At 39.0% G+C, this 19542-nt stretch overlaps 3 protein-coding genes across 5 annotated transcripts; 2 read left to right on the top strand and 1 right to left on the bottom strand.

Moving 5' to 3' along the window:
* The first annotated feature begins 3644 nt into the window (after positions 1 to 3644).
* Positions 3645 to 6251, top strand: anapc13 (anaphase promoting complex subunit 13). Its single transcript, XM_037766956.1, has 2 exons — positions 3645 to 4046; positions 5901 to 6251. The coding sequence occupies exons 1-2, from the start codon at positions 3948 to 3950 to the stop codon at positions 6024 to 6026; spliced, it is 225 nt and encodes a 74-aa protein (XP_037622884.1). The 5' UTR covers positions 3645 to 3947; the 3' UTR covers positions 6027 to 6251.
* Positions 6252 to 8831: 2580 nt separating this feature from the next.
* LOC119487617 (lathosterol oxidase-like) lies at positions 8832 to 18019 on the bottom strand. Of its 3 annotated transcripts, none has more exons than XM_037768649.1 (6): positions 17579 to 18019; positions 11717 to 11934; positions 11425 to 11557; positions 11145 to 11245; positions 9644 to 9772; positions 8832 to 9358 (listed from the first exon to the last, which is right to left on the bottom strand). In XM_037768649.1, the coding sequence occupies exons 1-6, from the start codon at positions 17607 to 17609 to the stop codon at positions 9089 to 9091; spliced, it is 882 nt and encodes a 293-aa protein (XP_037624577.1). In that variant the 5' UTR covers positions 17610 to 18019; the 3' UTR covers positions 8832 to 9088. The 3 variants fall into 3 exon arrangements, with proteins under 3 accessions (XP_037624577.1, XP_037624578.1, XP_037624579.1); XM_037768650.1 differs by lacking the exon at positions 17579 to 18019 and adding an exon at positions 14406 to 14626; XM_037768651.1 differs by lacking the exon at positions 17579 to 18019 and adding an exon at positions 12427 to 12762.
* A 132-nt stretch (positions 18020 to 18151) lies between these two features.
* On the top strand, positions 18152 to 19153 carry mt2 (metallothionein 2). Its single transcript, XM_037768652.1, has 3 exons — positions 18152 to 18315; positions 18429 to 18494; positions 18922 to 19153. The coding sequence occupies exons 1-3, from the start codon at positions 18291 to 18293 to the stop codon at positions 19011 to 19013; spliced, it is 183 nt and encodes a 60-aa protein (XP_037624580.1). The 5' UTR covers positions 18152 to 18290; the 3' UTR covers positions 19014 to 19153.
* The last annotated feature ends 389 nt before the right edge of the window (positions 19154 to 19542 follow it).

Here is a 19542-nt window from a genome sequence, read left to right as displayed (position 1 = left end):
TGACGTGTGATCTAGCCTCCTTTTATAGGCCTTGCTGTGGCTGCGGAGGCGCGGCTGGCTGACGGTGGAGGGTTTCGGTTGAACACAACGTCAACACACAGCCAAGACCGCGGTTTCCCCTTTTGGTATCTACCTCTCTGTCGTTCATTGTTCATGATGTATTACAAAGCCTTTTGAATCTTCTGCACCATGTATATACTGTTTTAAAGGGTGTCAAGAAGCAAGAATAAAAGCAACAAGTTATAACAATAAAAAAAAATACATCAGATGAAAATGCACATGGTAAAGTTGCATAGTTACATTATACTACTCTAACAAAACGGAAATAATGTCGACAAGTGTGCTACTGCAATTGTAGAATGTAAGAAAAGTAAATAAATACCAACAAAAACTAACATTAGGTGAATGCACGTGAATGCCAGAAGGCGACGAGATGACTTGAAGCCAAATTTTCCCAGAGTACCTGAACGCAATCATCAGAAGTCACATGATTAAAAATACTAAAATAGATATATTATTATCATTATTATTATTTTTATTATTATTAATTAATTAATTAATTAATTAATTAATTAATTATTATTAATAATAATAATAATAATAATAATAATATAAATACATTTTTTTTTTTTTTGTATTTAACCTTTTTTAACCAGGTTAGTCCCATTGAGATTAAGAACCTTTTTTCCAAGGGAGACCTGGCCAAGACGGTCAGCAGCAAGAACACAATGTTGCAGACACAAATAGAGATAAAAAAAACAATTCACAAACACTAAAAGCACTAAAATTTCCATTAAAAGAGAACTATCTAGAGACAAATGGGGGGACAAAGGGGAACTTTTCTGGGAGTCAGCTGTACAACAAGGGGGCTAAAAACATTGGCATGCCATTGAGTTTAGAAACCTCAGTAGGCTATGATGCACAAGACAAGTAGAATATTTCTATTTTAAATTGCACCTATAAAATACATGATGTCATAACTTTGAATATTTGAGTCTACACTGTATATGAATCATATAACCCACATGACGTGCTAGAACAATGCAATATAGAATAAATGTGATCTTATCTTGCCAAGACAGATGAGAAAGTTTTTCTAACTTTACAGTAGGAGGAAATTTAAAGTGAGATTCAATTTATCAGGTGAATCTGTATTGTGCCACTGAATGGTGAAAAAAGGACTTTGAGAATCAGTTTATTGGTCAACAAAAAAGTCATTTTTATTAAGACCAGGTTAAGGTCTTTTAGGTCGAGGAATGAGGTGAATACACCAGAGAGGAACTGTTGGTGGGCTGGGGGACTCCATGTAGCATTGGTCCAGGTCCATGTTCCAGGCTGTGGTCCATTTTAGCAAATCTCTGACCTGTTAACATGCTGTAATAAAAGGGTCTTAGCTCATTATCAAAGAGGATGGTTATGCATACATTGCATAGGCATTATTTTTCTATTTACAGTGATTCACTTAAGAGTGGTCTATTCTAAAGTAAGTCTTATCATGAATTAAAAATACCACAGAATGAACAGTCTTACGTGAAATCAATCATGCATTTAGACGGTGTGCTGTAAATTGGGACAGTCATACACCCTGCTTCGGTCCAGGGCAGTATTGAGGGAGTTGTCCCTAAACATCCCCGTCTTGCCCAGGTCTTTAGTGAATCTTTGTGATTTAGGATGGAAAGAACATGGTGAGCTTTCAAAGGTTGGAGAGAGATGACCATAGTCACTGGAGGTGGTCCTGTACAATGGATTCAAGGGCTTAGTCCGCAGCGCTGGCACATATTCATCTTTAATTGCTGCAGTCATCATGTAGGAGAAAACTGGGTTTCCAGGGTTGACACATGTTTTTCTACTTTCTACCTGCTGTTCTCGAGAGGCTGACATATTTGCAGCACCTGCAAAAAGAAACTGATATCAGAATCAACAAACCTCAGCTTTAGTACAAGATTATGAATTTTGGATAGATGTCTACAGTGAAACTGATTGTTGCACAGGTTCTCTCTCATTTTGTTTACCCATTACCAGCATTAACATCATATAGGCCAAATGTATGAAATAACCTGATAACTACATATGTAGACCTACTCAGACCTACATGGAAGGATTTGATGAGTCTTTAACATCGTACAAGTAATAAACAAAGACACAATTCACACAGAGCTTCTCAAACATCTTTGAAGTTAAATAACATCTTTTGATAAAGCTTCACTTGGAGTAGCTATGCTTGAGTATCTATTCTAAAAGTTGTCCTACTTTATAATAAAAGAAAACATTGTCACACCTATTTCTCTGGATAAAACTTGAGTGAAAAGATGGCAAGTTTAGATGCTAAAGTAACGTTATCGTTAGTTAACTTAAGCATCAACACCACTGTACCCCTCTGAATGAAACGCTGCATTTCCAATTATCTATTTAATATAGTTACCTTCAAATGCAATAAAGCAACTCAACACTTCACGATGGTTTTCTTTATCCGGCAGGAGAGCACCGCTGAGAGAGGAGACGAATGGTTACCATGGAAACATCAAAACACGAGGTGGGACGGCCGGTTATTTTCCGTTATAGTCATTCATTCATTCATTCATTAGAAACTGTAGTCTGACTAATCTTACCCATGCTCATCGTTTTACTTTGATATAAAATACAGAATACATTTAACTTTTATGGAGCCTTTTGTACAGTGGTATAAACCTGACACTATTATTATTATTATTATTATCATTATTATTATTATTATTATTATTAACTTATTGTGAGTGAGTCATGGGAAGGGTTGTTTTTTGTGTTTTTGTTTTTTTTACATTTATCCTTTGATATTGCAATATATTGTTATTCATTGTTTTGTATTTGTTTGTTTGTTTTATTGACACAACAAACATTAATTACTTCTTTATTGGCAAAGGACGTTAAAGAGGGACACAAATACCCCACACCTCACCTCACCTCCATACCATTATCCATACCATTATTGACACACAGTACACCTGAACTGAATGGACTGTAATGCTGTGCAACATGCTGCCTTCCACTGTGTAATTGTCTGAAATATATTAATTATTTATTTTTTAAAATATTTTTGAGAGTTAGATGTTCTTTTAACATGGTCATGGAGCATATATAATATACACTGTATATTTGTATTGTGGGGGTATCGTTCCTATGCAGAGGGTAGTTTAGTTTATTTATTGACTACACTGAGGGTGCTTTATATTTTAATAATTTATTTATTTAATGTGTTGAGTTGAATGTGATACTTATTTTGTACTGTAATTACCTTGTGCCTTTTCTACCTTTTTTTACTCTCTTAAATTTGACTCAGTGTAAACTGCTCAGAATTCCAATGTACTTAGGTGCAAATGGCAAATAAAACTCTTGAATCTTGAATCTTGAATTGTTTTCTTCCATTTACATGCATTTTCCTTTTAAATATCTATATATTCTTATTTGCTTAATGAATTGTAAATATGTATATATATGTTTTTGTTTTTATTTTGTTCTTTTTTTATTTTTATTTATTATTGAATTGACGCTTTGGCAATATTGTTCACCTGACAGTCATGATCAATAAAGCAAACTGAATTGAATCGGCTATTTAACACAGACTGTAGGTAGCTACAATACAGTATTTTCCCCAGCACGTGAAAGCATCATTGGTTCACATCATCACAAAGCGTCAGCTGTGACGTACAATTACCGCATCTGCCTTGTTCAAACGGCTAAGCTATCAACTAACAACTGAACCCGTGTTGTCAACAGAACCTGATCAAACCAGCGCGTTACTGTAACGGTCTTATTGTTCGGTAGGCTAACTGGTATAGTTGCCAGGGTAACGTTAGTGCACCTTGACTGGCTACTACTGGGCTATTGGCTGAGTGTTGCTGTTAGCTTGAGGCTAACTCGGTCAGAGGAGAAGAGCTGAGCAGCTTGATCCGGAGTCCTCTGCTCAGAGGATGGACAGTGAGATCCAACGAGACGGGAGAGTCCTGGACCTCACTGACGACGCCTGGAGGGAGGACAGACTGCCGTATGAAGACGTCACCATCCCTCTGGTAGATGCTCTCCACAGAGCTACATGTAACCATTAGCAACAACCTTTTAGAGAGTTTGTTTACAGTCACATTTCTCATCGACATGTTGAACAAAGATTTGGTTTTCATAGGAGGATATGTTTCTCAAAGACTAGTGTTACTTCGACTTAGTTTATGGCAGACAGTACAGGTGTAGTGAGACAAAACAATCTGTAATCGGCTTGTGAATAACACATTTTGAGTGTAGGAATCCAGATGTTGTTTTCCAGCTGGTGACAGTTGCTGACCAGTGGAGGTCATGAGAGAGGACACTCCCTAACAGTTTTTTTTGTTTTTGTTTTTTTGCCTTAATAACATATTACAGTACATTAAAAGACAGCACAGTATAAAACATCAACAAACAAAACAGAACAAAAAAAAAAGACCAGACAAACAATTGGGGGAGAACCTGTCATGATTGGTAATGTTGAGGAGGTACATTGTGGGTTCTTATTACAACCTGTTATAGAGTTTGTTTACAGTCCCGGTGCCGACATTTCTCATCGACATTTTGAACAAAGATTTGGTTTTCATAGGAGGATATTGTTAAAAAAATCTCAAGCCTGCAGTCAATCCTGTGAGAGCAGGTAGAGGGAGCAGAGTCACCTTCATCACCAGGGGAGGAGTCTAGAGAAGGGGATGCTATATGAAGGCTGGGTGTGTTCTGTTCACATCCCTTTTTTGACTGAGACCATGCTGCCACAACAGCAAATTGTTTGCACAAATCTGTTTGTTTGAAATCCTGCTGCCAACCCAATCCTGGTACTGTTTTGGAGTGGTGTAATATAGACCACTTACCTGTGAGCTAAAGTCAGATTGAGTACCGGATGGAGAATGTTAAAGTCTTTCACCCTTAAGAAGCCGATGCATTAATAATAAAAATCATCAACGTCCATATCTTTATCCCTTATCCGTCCTTCAACCTCCACCCATTATCCTCTCTGAATAAATGGTTAACTGGCTCTTGGATCCTGGTGTTTAATGTGCATCCCAACTAGAAGTTCAATGGTCCAACATTAATACTTTCAAACAAGTCAACAGTGATCTAACTTAGGCCTAGATTATTAAGTCTTTTTTTCAGATATGTTTCTCAAAGACTAGTGTTACTTCTAATTAGTTTATGGCAGACAGTACAGGTGTAGTGAGACAAAACAAATCTGTAATCGGCTTGTGAATAACACATTTTGAGTGTAGGAATCCAGATGTTGTTTTCCAGCTGGTGACAGTTGCTGACCAGTGGAGGTCATGAGAGAGGACACTCCCTAACAATTTTAACAGGGTACAGTATAGTATTTTAGGCAAATGACTAATCTGATGCAGCACGCAAGGAAGCATTCTCAAGTTAATGCATATTCAAATTGGGTGATACTTCACCTCAGGTGAAATCCAGTGCAACGGGATCTGCTCTCAGTTGGTAGGTGAGACTCACAAAAACTTCCAAAAACTGACAGCAAGCAGTTTCAACAATGGTGAGAAAAAGAAAGCTCTACTTTCTTGCTCAAATCTAGTGACGGTAGTAGTCCTCTTTCAGGCTCAAAACATGTATGACAACTGCAATTCTGGCCTTGTATATCTTCATAAGTTCTTCTGGGCTTACAAATGTGCCCCTGCAGGCTCTTACCTATCAGATTTGTTTTGTACACACTTAGTAGTTGGGTCAATAATAAACAAGCATAAGCTCCTGCCTAAACATCTGACAGAAAATATTCCTGTTTATTTTAATTTCGGTTCATCTTTTGCGTCCCTCAAATATTCCGTTTTTGTCTTACTGTTGATTTAAAGCAAACTGAACTGCTACTCTTTTTCATGCATCTTGTCTCCCCTGTTCTCTGTCAGAGTGAACTGCCTGAGGCTGAGCAGGACAACGGAGGCTCCACAGAGTCCGTGAAAGAGCAAGAGATGAAGTGGACAGACCTTGCCCTGCAGAGCCTGCATGAAAACACACCCAGCACTGGAAGCTGAAGGACTGACCTGGAATCAGACTGTAGGACAGAAACAGACATGCACGTGGACATTGGATTCAGAGACGCATATAATTCACCATCTTTGTGTTTATGTTCCAGCTAAACTGAAATTACATAAAAAATGTATTTTGCATTGGTATTGGGTTTATATTGTAGTCTTTTATAAATATGAATGTAAAATAACAATTTAGTAATAACATAAATGGAAAAGAGACACATCCGATTGTCCTGCCTCTGTCGTCTGTTAAGTTTTTTTTATTTCGTGTTGAATCCAGAAAGTGAGTAGAACGGTGGACATTCACACAGATGTGCTCTGTGTTAATAATCTGTCAACTTTCCATCACTCCTCTCATGAAGCATAGAAACATTTGCCTCATTTCATGAAGTTGGTATCATAAATCAGAGCATCGCATTGAATACAGTCCTGGATGTAAATATGATGAGCATTTCCACAAAGTCCTTGAAAAGTTCAAATATTACTCACGGTTATCTCACCCACAAAATGTTCTTTAATCTTGATAGAGTCCGTAAAACAGCTCCTCTTGAAAACAAGTTGTGAAAGAATAATATTTAAATTCTAGTTTTCTGTCAATTTCTATACAAGATCTTGGTTAAGACCCTAACATACAAGCAAATTGATTTATTTTGGATCAAAGGGATGGGCAAAGCTACTGAAATACTGAAAAAATGCTCTTCCAAGTCACTGATATGCAAGAAAGTGGGCTGTGGCTAAAACTGGGAGCATGAAGGTTTAGGAGGGAAAGTTTTGAGTAACTATATACACTCAGGTGACAGTGTGTATTAGGGAACTAAAATGAATACTGTCTTATCCTCAACTGTGCAATAAATCCTACTTTCATGAAGGTTAAACTGTTAAATTGAGGTGTTATTTTAACTTTATGGTCATTCCGGAGGCTGTAGTTTACTGTATGGATCACTTACATCTCAACTTTGCTGGTATTCACTGTGGTACACTATGTTCTTATTTCCAGCCTACTTATCTCTAGGCAGTGCAATGCAGAAATCTTTAAAGGAACAGTGTGTAGCATTTAGGGGGCTCTATTGGCAAAAATGAAATATAATATGAATACGTATATTTTCTTTAGTATATAATCACCTGAAAATAAGAATTGTTGTGCTTTTGTTACCTTAGAATGAGCCATTTATACCTACATAGAGAGCGGGTCCTCCTCACGGAGCCGGCCGCCATGTTTCTACAGTAGCCCAGAACAGACAAACCACTGTGTAAACTTTTCGTGCTTTGGCCGGAGTCAATAACGTTACTCGATCCAGAGTTATCCCCCGTCAATCCACTCAGCCGCCGGGAAACAAGACACAGGAAACCTGTTTATTTCTGCACAAACTGCAACTTCCACTGTAAATTCACTTGATATGCTCAAAGCTATACTAACTCTGTCTTCTGCTTCACTGCACACATTCGCTGTCACTCTCTCGCTTCACCACTCACTTCCAACATACACATACACTTGAAGCACTGACTCCAAATAACTTACGCTACTCTTACAACAACTGGCTCTAGAAAGGACCATTTGCATTTTCATGTCGGCCACTGTACTCGTCCTACACGCGTGGCACACGGAAGAGGTTGTCATATGCAAACTCACCGCTACATGTCGCAAGATCTTACACACTGGACCTTTAAATATTTCAAATGTTTTTTATATATATAAATTGTGCAAAACTCTACATTTGTTTGTCCTGATGGTAAAATATTGGAATCAGAGAAGAGAAGAGAAGTTACATAATGTGTTACAGGGCAAAAACACATGTAGGAGGTAGACAGACTTTGAGTGAAAATGCAATTCAAATCAAATTAAGACATCAAAGAAAATGCTAAACATGTGTGTCAGCTGTGGTACCGTAGCCACCGTTTACATCCAATAAAAAAAATTCTCATATTTAGTCGAGCTGGCCCGTTTCCATGGTTACTGGCCAGGGGATTTTATCCTTGAATGACTTCCTCACCCTGAGCGCTCTTTTTTGTAGACCTCACTCTTTCTTTTCCCTTTCTAGCTGACATTACTACATATGTTTCAAAATCTTACTTAAGGAAAAGCACTTATTGTACAGAAAACAGGCCCTTGTGAAGGGAAAGAAAAGGAGCCCCAACCAGACATTGCCTTTTCTTGTGAGGAGTCATTAGCCAAAAAGGTTTGGAACAACTGGTTTAAAGGTCCAGTGTTTTAAGATCTGGCAACATCTAGCAGTGAGGTTGCAGATGGCAACCTCTACCGTGTACCAAGCGTGTAAAACTATGGTGGCCAACATTAAAATGCAAATGGACCTATCTAGAGCCAGTAGTTGTGAGTAGAGTGGCGTATAGTCATTTGGAGAATAGCAGAGTCAGTGTGTAGAGTATGTGTGTATGTGGGAAGTGAGTGGTGAAGCAAGAGAGAGAGAGCGGCGGCGACTGTGTGTGATGATGTGAGCGAACAAGTGAGCTAGTGGAGCAGAAGACAGAGTTAGTTTACCTTTGAGAATATCAGTGAATGTTCAGTGGAAGTTGCAGTTTGTGCAGAAATAAATGCTGCAGCTCCTCAAAACCTTTCTTGTATTCCGGCATCTGAGTGGAGTGACGGGGGTTAACTCCGGAGCTAGTAACGTTATCAACTCAGGCTCAAGCAGGAAAAGTTTACACAGTGGTTTGTCCGTTCTTAGCTACTGTAGAAACATGGCGGCTGTGAGGAGGACCCGCTCCCTATGTAGATATAAACGGCTCATTCTAAGGTAACGAAAACACAACAATTATTTTTTTTCAGGTGATTATACACTAAAGAAAACATACTTATAAATATTTTATTTCATTCCTAACAATAGATCCCCCTAATTGTTACACACTGTTCCTTTAAGGGAAACACTATTCCTTCCAAATCTGCTTTCATTTGTTTGTATTTAACATTTTCACATCTCCGTTTTGGAAAAGCTTTGTTTAGAGTTGCTGGTGGCTGGTTTTGCATCTGATGAATTTTCTCTTACGTCCCAACCCTGGCTGAACATCTCTGCAAACCAGAAAAGGAAATCCTGACTGTAGCTCCATCATCACTGTGTGTGTGCAGCCTCGGCCATGAGCTTGCGAATATGGTCATGTGGCCCCTTCTGCAGCAGGGCTGAGGGGTGTCGGTAGGAACCCCCTAGACGATCCCAGAGCGTGAAGTATTGTCCGTAGTTGTAGTTGAAGAAGAGATGATGGTCTACGTGGTGAGCAGCACCATTGATCAGAAATATCAGGGGGCCGGGGATGCGGTAGTCTCCATCGTGTATGGAAATGGTCCAGATGTTGACAAAGACAAAGAGTGAGAGGTAGACCGCCTGTAATGTAAATATCCCAAATGTCATTTTTAAAACAGTTAAGTGACAGAGTTTACATAATGTTAATAATGTACTTTTTGGAATTCATTGTTTTTTTTTACACTACTTTTCCAGTAAATGTCATCAAAATTTGTCAACATGCAGCTGGACCTGAATTAATTCAATTCAAGTGAAGTTTTAACGACAGCATCATTGTGAAATATGCAGTAGCTTGTGTAGTCCTAATGTGCAATATTGTTACTCCACATCAAAATGTTAACTTAAGAGTGACAAGTAGACCACCACCTTGTGGAGCGGGAAGATGAATGGGTAGACGTGGTAGGGTAAGCTCTGCAGGAAGCCATCGAGTGGGTGGAAGGCATGGCTGGCAAAAGGCGTAGGGATCTTGAATATATGGTGCTGCTTATGTAAGTGCTGAGGAGCGGAAACACAAACACCGTAGTCAGAATATTAGGACAGTTTTAGTGAAAAATACACCAGGCAAACAAGGTACACAAAGCTCTAAAGTGAATTTTAGCCAGAATCAGAAAGTATGATGAAAAAGTCTTCAGATGGAAAAGACGTAGCCTAATCTGTAACTTTAATTAATTCCAAACAAACTAAGTGATCCATCTAACAAATAGATAAAAATGTACAGTAACTGATTTCATATATTGAGTTGTAGATCAGTTGTAGTTGATTGGCAAAAATAAACTAGCCACATTTTCACATTCACTCCACCACCAAGTAGGTCATATACAACATTACTTTTGTAATCCCAACCTGAGATGATTTACTTTTTAGCCATGTGGGGGCAGCGCAACAAGCTGTAAACACACCATTGACATATTATCACTCTATAAAGTATAAAGTGTTAGCAAACAGTGTCCTCTTTACTCATGGAGTCATGCTTGTGTATGATGTAATATCAGCCTGTTTGCATGAAAAGGCGTATAAATGCCACGATAATGCGCAAGGCATTTAGCGTGCAATAAGAACGCCATTCTTGCATTTGGCGTGTCATTCGTATGGTATATAGTCTGTAGCTACTGACTAATAGGCGTTTAGTGTTTTAGTCTTTGCCACGACTTTAAACCAAGAGACCGGTGTTCGAGACACATATTTTGTTTTGTAAGTTGACGTTTGTGACTTGTTTTCTATACTTATGTGATGTTGTTTCCGTATGTATTGTACTTAGTTTACGTACTTATTTTAAGCCCAACCATGACATTTTTCCTAATCCTAACTAAGTGGTTTTCTTGCCTCAACCTATCTGCAGACGTAACTGTAGTTTTGTTGCGTGACATAAAAATGACTATCCTAAAATGCGTCCTCATGACACTCGGAATGTGCTATTTATACACCTTCCCGTGAGACTGGGTTGGTAATTATCACTCTCCTTTTAGCTCTGTTTTGGTCTCCACCAACTACTGAAGGAAGTATCTGTCTCTTTAGCAGCGAAATGCTAAACCTTTTTGACCTGCTAGCTGCTAACTTTGCCTGCTGTTTGCCTCTGAGCAAGTAGTGTAAAGTAGGTTTATCTGAGCTTTTCCACTGGAAACAGCTGCCTGCTGCTGAAAACAGGTTGATGAGAGCGGTGAGACTGAACCAAAACAGTCAATTTGTTGGCTGTACAACCAAAACAATGAGCTGAAAGATGCTAAAATGGGAACTGCAGAGTTCGGTGATAATTCTCAGTGGGTTCATCACTACCCCTCTCATTATTACACAGTCATTTGCTTCATTGTTTATTTAACCATATTGTTTAGAGCAGCTTTAAACTAGCCATAAACATGCTCAAGCTCACCTTGTAGATGTTCTTATGGTGCATGCAACGGTGTATCCAGTAGATACACATGTCAGTAAAGAACAAGAAACCAGCAATGCTCAGGAACACCCCAGGCCAGTCTGAAACACAAACAAACCAGTAGGCTAATAGGTCTCATTAGGACTCATTTTATTAACAAAGGAGAAATACTTGATCGGTGGCTATCATCAGCTAACCTTTAGCCAGTTAATCAAATAACTTTTATTTCAATTTTGAATTGGTCCCTGGCTTTTAATGTTTCAGGTAACCGTTGCCTCACCCAGAGAAGAATCGCTGATGTTGTCATAAAGTTTGCTGTTTCCCTTGATCTCCCAGAAGAAAAAGGCCACTGTGGGGAAGCTCATCCAGAAGATGGAGACCGTAGATAGTTGAATCTCTCTTCTCACCTGGTTCTGTTGTTGGATCAGACACAAAGTTAGGATTTGGGAGAAGTTTGCTTTGGAATTGTTGTCTGGAGTTATCTTTAATAATAAAAACAGCCCCAATCCCCAATAGTTTACACCCCCAATCATTTCTTGACCTTTAACTGGTCTACCCATTAAACAGCTTACCTTCATAAAGTGTGGATGTTTCATGAGCTTATGGTCAAACACGTAGTAGAAGTTAAGAGCACCAAAGCCAAGGTAAATCAGCACGGCTCCCAGGTTGGTCACCACCCACAGGCTGATGATCTGACGCAGAGCCCCATCCTCGGGCCATGAGGCCGGGTAAACATACGGAGTGAAGATGTAATGGTCAGCAATGTTCAGCACATGATCCATGGCACAGTCTGTGACGAGAGTGAAATGTACTGTATGGTCAATCTTGCACTTAACCACCATGACAGCCTACTAAAGATGTGTGTGAAAGGGAACAAACCAACTGCACTGTGAGGGGGAAATAACTGGAAAGATTTCTGTCCAAAAACTTCAAAAGCATGTGTGGAAACTAAGTTAGTATTGTCAATTTGTTTCTTTGTGAAGACTCTCTGAAAGGTTTGTAAATCCCAATCAGAACTGAATGCCTTTAAACACACTGTGAACACTGTTACCATGCTTTGAGATTAAGTTTTAGCATATAAATCAACCTTTAAAACAAATCCTCTTCCATTTTATATTTTTTTTTCACTAGGGTTATTCTGTTCTAGATGTTTTCCATTGAGACTAACCTGGCTAAAACAGGCAGATTACATACACATCTAACATTGCATGAAGCAGCAACCAAAAAAACAGGAGAAAAAACACAGAAGCATTTACAAGACGATGAAATTAAAGCTTCATACCTGTAAAAAATGGCTGCTGTCCCAATGCAAGCCACTATACCTGTGCCATAATAGCTCAAAACGCTCTGATGTCCCCTTCTTTAACCCCAACTGTACTTTCTAGAGTGAATGCTTGTTAACTGGACTCTTGTTGCAAATGACACCATAGGCTACCTCTTCACCCCGGTTGCTGCTGATTAGACCAAAGTCCTGAGCCTATTTCTGTGGTTATCAAAAGCTGCATAATGTGCTCTGTTTAACGTGATTAATGAACTTCTATCAAACTATTCAGTAGAGCTTCCCCCCACGCCTCTGTGACCATACGATGCTAATCAGCGTGAAAACAGGGCAGCTGTAAACAATGCAGTTGGTAACTGAAGGTACAGTGTGTATGATTTGGCGGCATCTAGTGGTGTGGTTGCAAATTGCAACCAACTGAATACTGCTCACCTCTCCCTTTCCAAGACTGCGGTAACGTGAGGTAGCAAGTGCAAAAACGTGGTAACAACATTCGCCTTGCTCAGAGGCCATCCTTACCATAATCACACTAATTTAGATGCAACGGAAGTCAGATGGCGGCTGGCGGTAACACTTTTTTGCACTCTGTGGCTCACATTACTACAGTTTCACAAGTGTGTCGGAGAACTACAGTGGCCTTCAGGTAACGTTAAAACGCAGAAGCCTCTCTCTAGATATGAAGGGCTCATTCTAAGCTTACGAAAACACAACGATTCTTAGTTTCGGGTGATTATACACCAATGAAAACATAGATATGAATATTATATTCCATTTCTGCTAACAGATCCCCTGAAATGTTACACATTGTTCCTTTAAGCAGCCATAAACGGTATATGTAGAGTTCATGCAATGAGTAGAACGGAAAACTGTTTCATGCTTTTCAAGAATTATTTTTTATGATTTTCAAAAGAGCTCATCGCTGAATTGGTTATTGCTGCTGAACTGACCTGCTTTAGGACTTGTGTGTGTGTGTGTGTAGACCTTCCTATAAAGTGGACATGTCCAACTTGCTCCACACACAGCGTGTCCACCAGCATATGATTTGCGACAGAAAGCACGTGGCTTAATGTAGGAAATTGTTTTCTGGAGGATGAAGCACACACCGCTGATATGAATTCACCATGCATTCCAAGAAGAACTATTTTTTTTCCTAGAAGCTGGTAGAGATTCAGAGGGAAATAGAAATGCGTGTCGGTCCTGGTGAAACAAGATCCCAGCATGCTCAGCAAATAACAAGGAGCTCAGTGACAGCAAGACTTGATGTCCCAGTCAGATCTGCATTTTTCGGAATGGCATTACAGCAATTAAACCTTGCATTGCCTATTTTGAACAATCTGTTTTAATGCAAAATAAAATCACTTGCGAGGGTAAGCGTGTCACTCTGCAGTGCATGGACTCTGTCGACTTTGTCCTACTGAGCTTTAGGATCAAATTCCCCCTGAAGTGTCCCCTGAACTCTGCCCTTTACACACACAAACACATACACACACACCATCCCACATAGCAAAAGTAAGAGGTGTGAGTTTAATCAGGAGAAAAACTAATATTTAGGCTATCACCACATGATTGTAGGACATCCCATCAGACTTCCAACCTGTCACACACAAACATAGCCTATACGTATACTGCCACTCTATACTTTCTGTAGCCGATGATATTTTTGATTCCATTATTACTTATATTACTTTGTGTATATCCACACAAGTATCTCTAATGTCCTGTCTAGTATTCTAAATTGTTGATATACAGTGATCATGTTTTGGTTACGTGCTCCTTCACAGTAAAAGTACAAATTGTACCTCATGTCTGGTTTGCACATACGTGTTTGACATCCTATCCATTCATTATCTTCTAAGATTTACTGTCAATTTGAAAGTTGTAATTTACAATGATTGCTTCCATTCATAGCTTAGCTGATTCATATGGGTAAAATGTTTTCCTGCAGATGTTACAAGACAAAGAAAAATGTAAATTACTTTTACCTGATGAGGAAATTTAAAACCAACCCGTTCAAAACTGTCCCACAAGGAAAAGTCTCTCTATAAATAAATGTGTAGATGTCTCCCTCTAGAGCTGTCCGACACAAACAGCACCTCTCTGTGCAGTGTGCATAGCCCTCGTGTCTTACCAACAAGTGACTTGATGGGATTCATAAACAAAGTTTGAATTAATACCTTTGTGTTTAAGGGGCTAGGCCAGAATCCAAACTGAGTCTTGACAGACAAAATGAGGAATCAGGGCTCACTGAGCTGAAGTGTTTTTGCATTTATTATACTTACAATATTTAATCACATACTCTCCAACTTCCTGTTTAAATAATTCATCATCACTACAGATGAGTCTCTGTGGCAATCACACACTCTGTAATTATGATGATTCAGCTGATTGTGCAATCAGAAATGACAGAAAATGAACAGGAAAGTCCCGGCTATTGTGAACAGTAAAAGTTAAACTGTCACATCCATTCTTCCTTAATTTTACACCTCATGGGTGCTTATGTTTCAATGTGTGTTGTGTTTCCCCTAAATAATCCTAAAAGTTATATGATTTTTCATCACAGCTTCACATATTCTTTATTTACATTGAAGGTATTGCACTTAAATTGAGTAAAATATTCAAACCCAAGGGTACATTTGTTATGGTTAAGACACATTTTCTCCTGAAAAGCCTCATTGATCTCAACATCAACACGGGGTTAGTTCTTTCTTTCCTGCCGCTACAGAGGGTCTGTGTCAGGGAGAACATGTCAGATGTGCTCACTGTGAGCATTAGGCTGCCCACAAGGCTGTGTTCTTTCCTCTGTGCTATTACCAATGAATTTATGATAAATGAGGAACATGTTAGACAGTTTAAGTATGCTGACAACATGGCTTTAGTTGGCCTTTTACAGGCAACTGGCCCACTAGGTGAAGCTGCCTATCTGGCCAACACTAAAGCTCTTCAAACATGATGTCACACTAGCCAGCTAGAAATCAATGTGGCTAAGACAAACAATGACTCATGTCAAACAACATCCGAACACACAGACAGTTTCACTTGATGGCCAACATGTTGAAACTGTAGAAAACTTTAATTACCTCAGTACAGCTCTGGACTCAGGGGAGCTTCTCTGAAAATACAGAGTATATTTTCAAGAGATGCTCACAGCGACTTTATCTTCTAAGGAAACTTAGTGGCCTCTGTGTCAGTCAGCAGATTTTAGAATTAGTGTACAAAACTATTGTTGAGAGTGTTTTAACCTTTCACCTTCCTGCCTGGTTCGGTCACACAAACTGTATTGTGATAATGCCATCAATTTTCTTAACTCAACAAAGTGACTGAGCAGATCTAAGCTATACAGACACTGACATGAAGTGTTTTAATGTGTAACATAACCTGTCTATGTATCTGTTTTTCACTAATTGCTGTCTGGTTTTAAATGTCTGTTTTTTGTTCTTGTTGTTTATTGTGTTTGTCGAGCCGAAGACAAAATTTCCACACTGGTGGACAATAAAGATTTATTGTATTATACTACATGGACTGGACATTTTTACATGTGTCATTTACTTTTCTGTGTAATTTTGTATCTTTGGAGAAAGTGTGATCTTATTTTTAATTCAGAATAAAGCTCTGTTTGAACACAACTTGTCTACACAACAAAACCGGCTCAAAGCTCGGTGTATAAGGTCAATATGACCTAGGCTACTAAACAAGACATTGACATTAACAATATAGGCTACATATATTATATACAGTATGCAGTTTTTTCCACAGGCAATCAGACTTTTAAATAGATAATTCATACGACACCTTCTCACACAAAAAGTACCTCAATCATATATCTTATACTGTATATACTGTATATGTTCTTAATGTATATGTTCTTAATATGCCCTGTACAAAGTATTTCTTATATATGTACAGTCATACTTCCTGATATGTATATGTTCTTAATATGCCCTTGTACAAAGTATTTCCTTTTATAATTGTAATATAACTTATTATTTTAATGGAGCTTCCCAGCAAAAAGCATTTCACACGATTGTACTTGTATAACCGGCGTGACAATAAACATCTTGAATCTTGAATCTACTGTATATATATATATATTTCTCCCATGAAGCACATTCTTGTTTCTTTTCTATTCATTCATATTCTAGTTGCTTCTAGAAAAGTTGCACTCAGCTCTAAATCTTTTACTTCGTTAGAATCAGTGATTCACATCAGTCCCGTCACATAATGACTCAGCTCTTCACTCTGCTCATTTATGTGGAAAAACACTCAGAGCATCCGGACGGTGGCGAGAGCAAAACAAGGGACAATGCTGCCTTCAGGCTCCCACCGTAAACTCCGACATCCGAGAGCATTGACGCTTAAATAGTCACCAAACTGTGGAAATGTGTGCTCGCTAAACGAATATATAAACATACAGTCATCCACATAAGAGTACAGCCTACAGTAGTGTTCTTTGCTGAAGTTAGTAGGCTAATTATCTCTTTAGGATTAAAAACAACAGACTAATAGACTTATAGTATATGCTACAAACGTTGTCGTCACAGACTACCTTGTCCAGTTTCATCAGGAAATTGTGATAATGCTTATATTGATAGAAACTTCGCTTATAATTTTATATGGCCTCTGAGGTAGTCTATAAAGCAGAAAAAGACTCGTGAATTAGATATTTCCTACAGCCCGCCGTACGTGAAGGCAGCATATTACAATAGCCTGTTTACTTTGGTTTCCTCGCGAGCTGCTGAGTGAAGCGGCCGCGTGCAGTTTTGTTTGTACCGTGTGCACAGACCCAAAAAAACACACCGTGTGATGGAGTAATAAAACTTCCCCTGAGCATGTTTATCTCAGACTGACTACAGTGATTTTACTGACTTACTCACTTTTAACAGTCTCTTCTGCACTATATTCACTTTTTAATAGTCGTGTATCAGAGCTGTTACCCTGCACTATATTCACTTTTCTTCATCTCCTTGTATTTTTATATCTGGTATATTTTTTCTGTATTTTGTACTTTTGCACTATTAACTTTTTTACTGCCTTTTTACTAACATGTTTTTGCACTATAGAACTGTGATGTTGGAAACTTGAATTTCCCTCTGGATCAATAAAGTTACTATCTATCTATCTATCTATTATGTGTAGCATAGAGGCTGCATTTTCTTACCTCTTTTTTGAAACCAATTATGAGCTTTCATTTAGTAGCCTCAGTAGAAATATCTTACATATGCCTACTTTAAATATTTTGCCCACCACCCCAAACCCTTTTTATTCCCGAGGGGCCACATCGCCCACACTTTATTGCACCCGTGAACGTATCTTGACCTCAGCATTCCTCCACATGACAATTTGACCTCTCATCTCCTAAATCCGTGCGCAAACTGCTTCCTCATTAAAATGTGTGCTATTATTCTGCCATATAACCCCTCTGCTCTGTAATTCACTTCAGACCACACACACGTAAAAACAAAATGATAATAGTAGGAGACTGTTTCATGTCCTCCATATAGGCTATACCTGAACATGAACCAGTCTGATGATAAACTTTGGTGTGTGTTCTACTGTCACTCAAAGAGGGTCTTATATATGTAATGTTCACACAACATGCCAGCTCCTGTGAATCTCTCTGCTCTCGTCTCTCTCCTCCTGGCTGGTTAACCAAAAAGTCGTGTGCACAACTCTTTGTAATCATCGACTACGTGCCTGCGTGCTGCGCCACAGGCGCAGTTTGCACCCGGTCCTGTTGTTCTCCAGCACGCTATAAAAAGGGACCGTCCATGCTGAGGAATCCACAACATCTCATTCACCTGAGACCAGAGACAGAGACACACTGCTGCTGCTGCTTCACACAGAAGACGAGAGAAATCTACTGAAACATCATGGACCCTTGCGATTGCTCCAAGAGTAAGTGTTCTTTGTTGACTGGTTGTTTGGTCTTAACATTTTCTCATTGTTGTAAAGCCTGTTTTGTCCCACTATATCAAGCTGATCTGTTTTTTCCTGATTGCGTTTTCCAGGTGGAACCTGCAACTGCGGTGGATCCTGCACTTGCACTAACTGCTCCTGCACCACCTGCAAGAAGAGTGAGTCAAATTACACCCTTACATCGATTACATGACCAGAATCATTTATTATTTTGATTTTCACCCATTCAGAGTATTGGATGCAATAGGCCCATCTACTGATTGCTTAGTCTGTTTTTTATTTTCCACCAAGTAGGCTGTAGTCTTAAAATTATGTATATTTCCTCAGCACTCTGTAAAGGTAGCCTACTAGTGATGTATACTTTTTAAATTTGTCACCTGTGTTTTTTTTTTTTCTTTTACATGAGATGTAGGCAGCTCAGGTGGCTTAATGAGCTAGCTAATTTGTTTTAATGAGCTGCAACCTAAAAGTGTAAATTCAAATTCACTCCACCAAGTTGACCAGTTTTTTCCTAAAATATTCAGTGTCTTATGTCCTGGAATTCAGGGTTAATTTGGGCACTAACTTAATTCCTCCTTATTGCAGGTTGCTGCCCATGCTGCCCATCCGGCTGCCCTAAATGCGCCTCTGGCTGTGTGTGCAAAGGGAAGACGTGCGACACCACCTGCTGTCAGTGAGGAGCCTGTAACATCAGCCCTCTCCTGCTCCTTGTGATGGAGCCTGGGTCAACTACTTTGAATGATTAATTGCAGTTGCAAATGTCTAAACTGTGTATTTTGTACTTGTCTTCAGTGTTGAAATAAACATGTATCCTTAATGCGGATGTGCTGTCTTGGTTTTAAAGTGTGGTTGAAGCAGTGTATGGGGTTTCAGGCCTCGGTAGGCTATAAAATGAGCTGAGGTTTTATGATTTCTGATCCTGCTGCAGTGCAAAGTCATCTGACCAAGGTCACCTCCCACAGGGAGGCAGTAAACAAAGCTGGAGTTCTTGTTAAGGCTGCAGTTTTCAGTAAGGGAAGATCAATTTCTGAGCTGGAAGATCTAACTTGGTCATGTTAAGACCCTCAACTATAACATTGTTACTTTGTGGTGCTAAGAGTGCTTAAAAAAATATATATATATATTTTTTTTATCTGGTAGAAAACCTGTCCCATATATTTCATACTGATGTTGGAAACCAAAAAAAAAACTAAGAATCCATTGGTA

The sequence above is a fragment of the Sebastes umbrosus genome, chromosome 4, assembly GCF_015220745.1.
Source record: "Sebastes umbrosus isolate fSebUmb1 chromosome 4, fSebUmb1.pri, whole genome shotgun sequence".
Classification (NCBI taxonomy): Eukaryota; Metazoa; Chordata; class Actinopteri; order Perciformes; family Sebastidae; genus Sebastes; species Sebastes umbrosus.
Note: the sequence above shows the minus strand (reverse complement) of the source record. Positions and strands in the feature narration are given on the sequence as shown.

Excerpts from the sequence above, each read along its gene's own strand:
- anapc13 (XM_037766956.1), top strand. The coding sequence starts at position 3,948 with ATGGACAGTGAGATCCAACGAGACGGGAGAGTCCTGGACCTCACTGAC. Across the intron at positions 4,047-5,900 it reads AAGACGTCACCATCCCTCTG|AGTGAACTGCCTGAGGCTGA; the intron begins GTAGATGCTCTC and ends GTTCTCTGTCAG.
- mt2 (XM_037768652.1), top strand. The coding sequence starts at position 18,291 with ATGGACCCTTGCGATTGCTCCAAGA. Across the intron at positions 18,316-18,428 it reads CCCTTGCGATTGCTCCAAGA|GTGGAACCTGCAACTGCGGT; the intron begins GTAAGTGTTCTT and ends TGCGTTTTCCAG. Across the intron at positions 18,495-18,921 it reads CTGCACCACCTGCAAGAAGA|GTTGCTGCCCATGCTGCCCA; the intron begins GTGAGTCAAATT and ends TCCTTATTGCAG.
- LOC119487617 (XM_037768649.1), bottom strand. The coding sequence starts at position 17,609 with ATGAAAGCTCATAATTGGTTTCAAAAAAGAG. Across the intron at positions 9,773-11,144 it reads ACCATAAGAACATCTACAAG|CACTTACATAAGCAGCACCA; the intron begins GTGAGCTTGAGC and ends TCCGCTCCTCAG. Across the intron at positions 9,359-9,643 it reads TCATCTTCCCGCTCCACAAG|GCGGTCTACCTCTCACTCTT; the intron begins GTGGTGGTCTAC and ends TTTACATTACAG.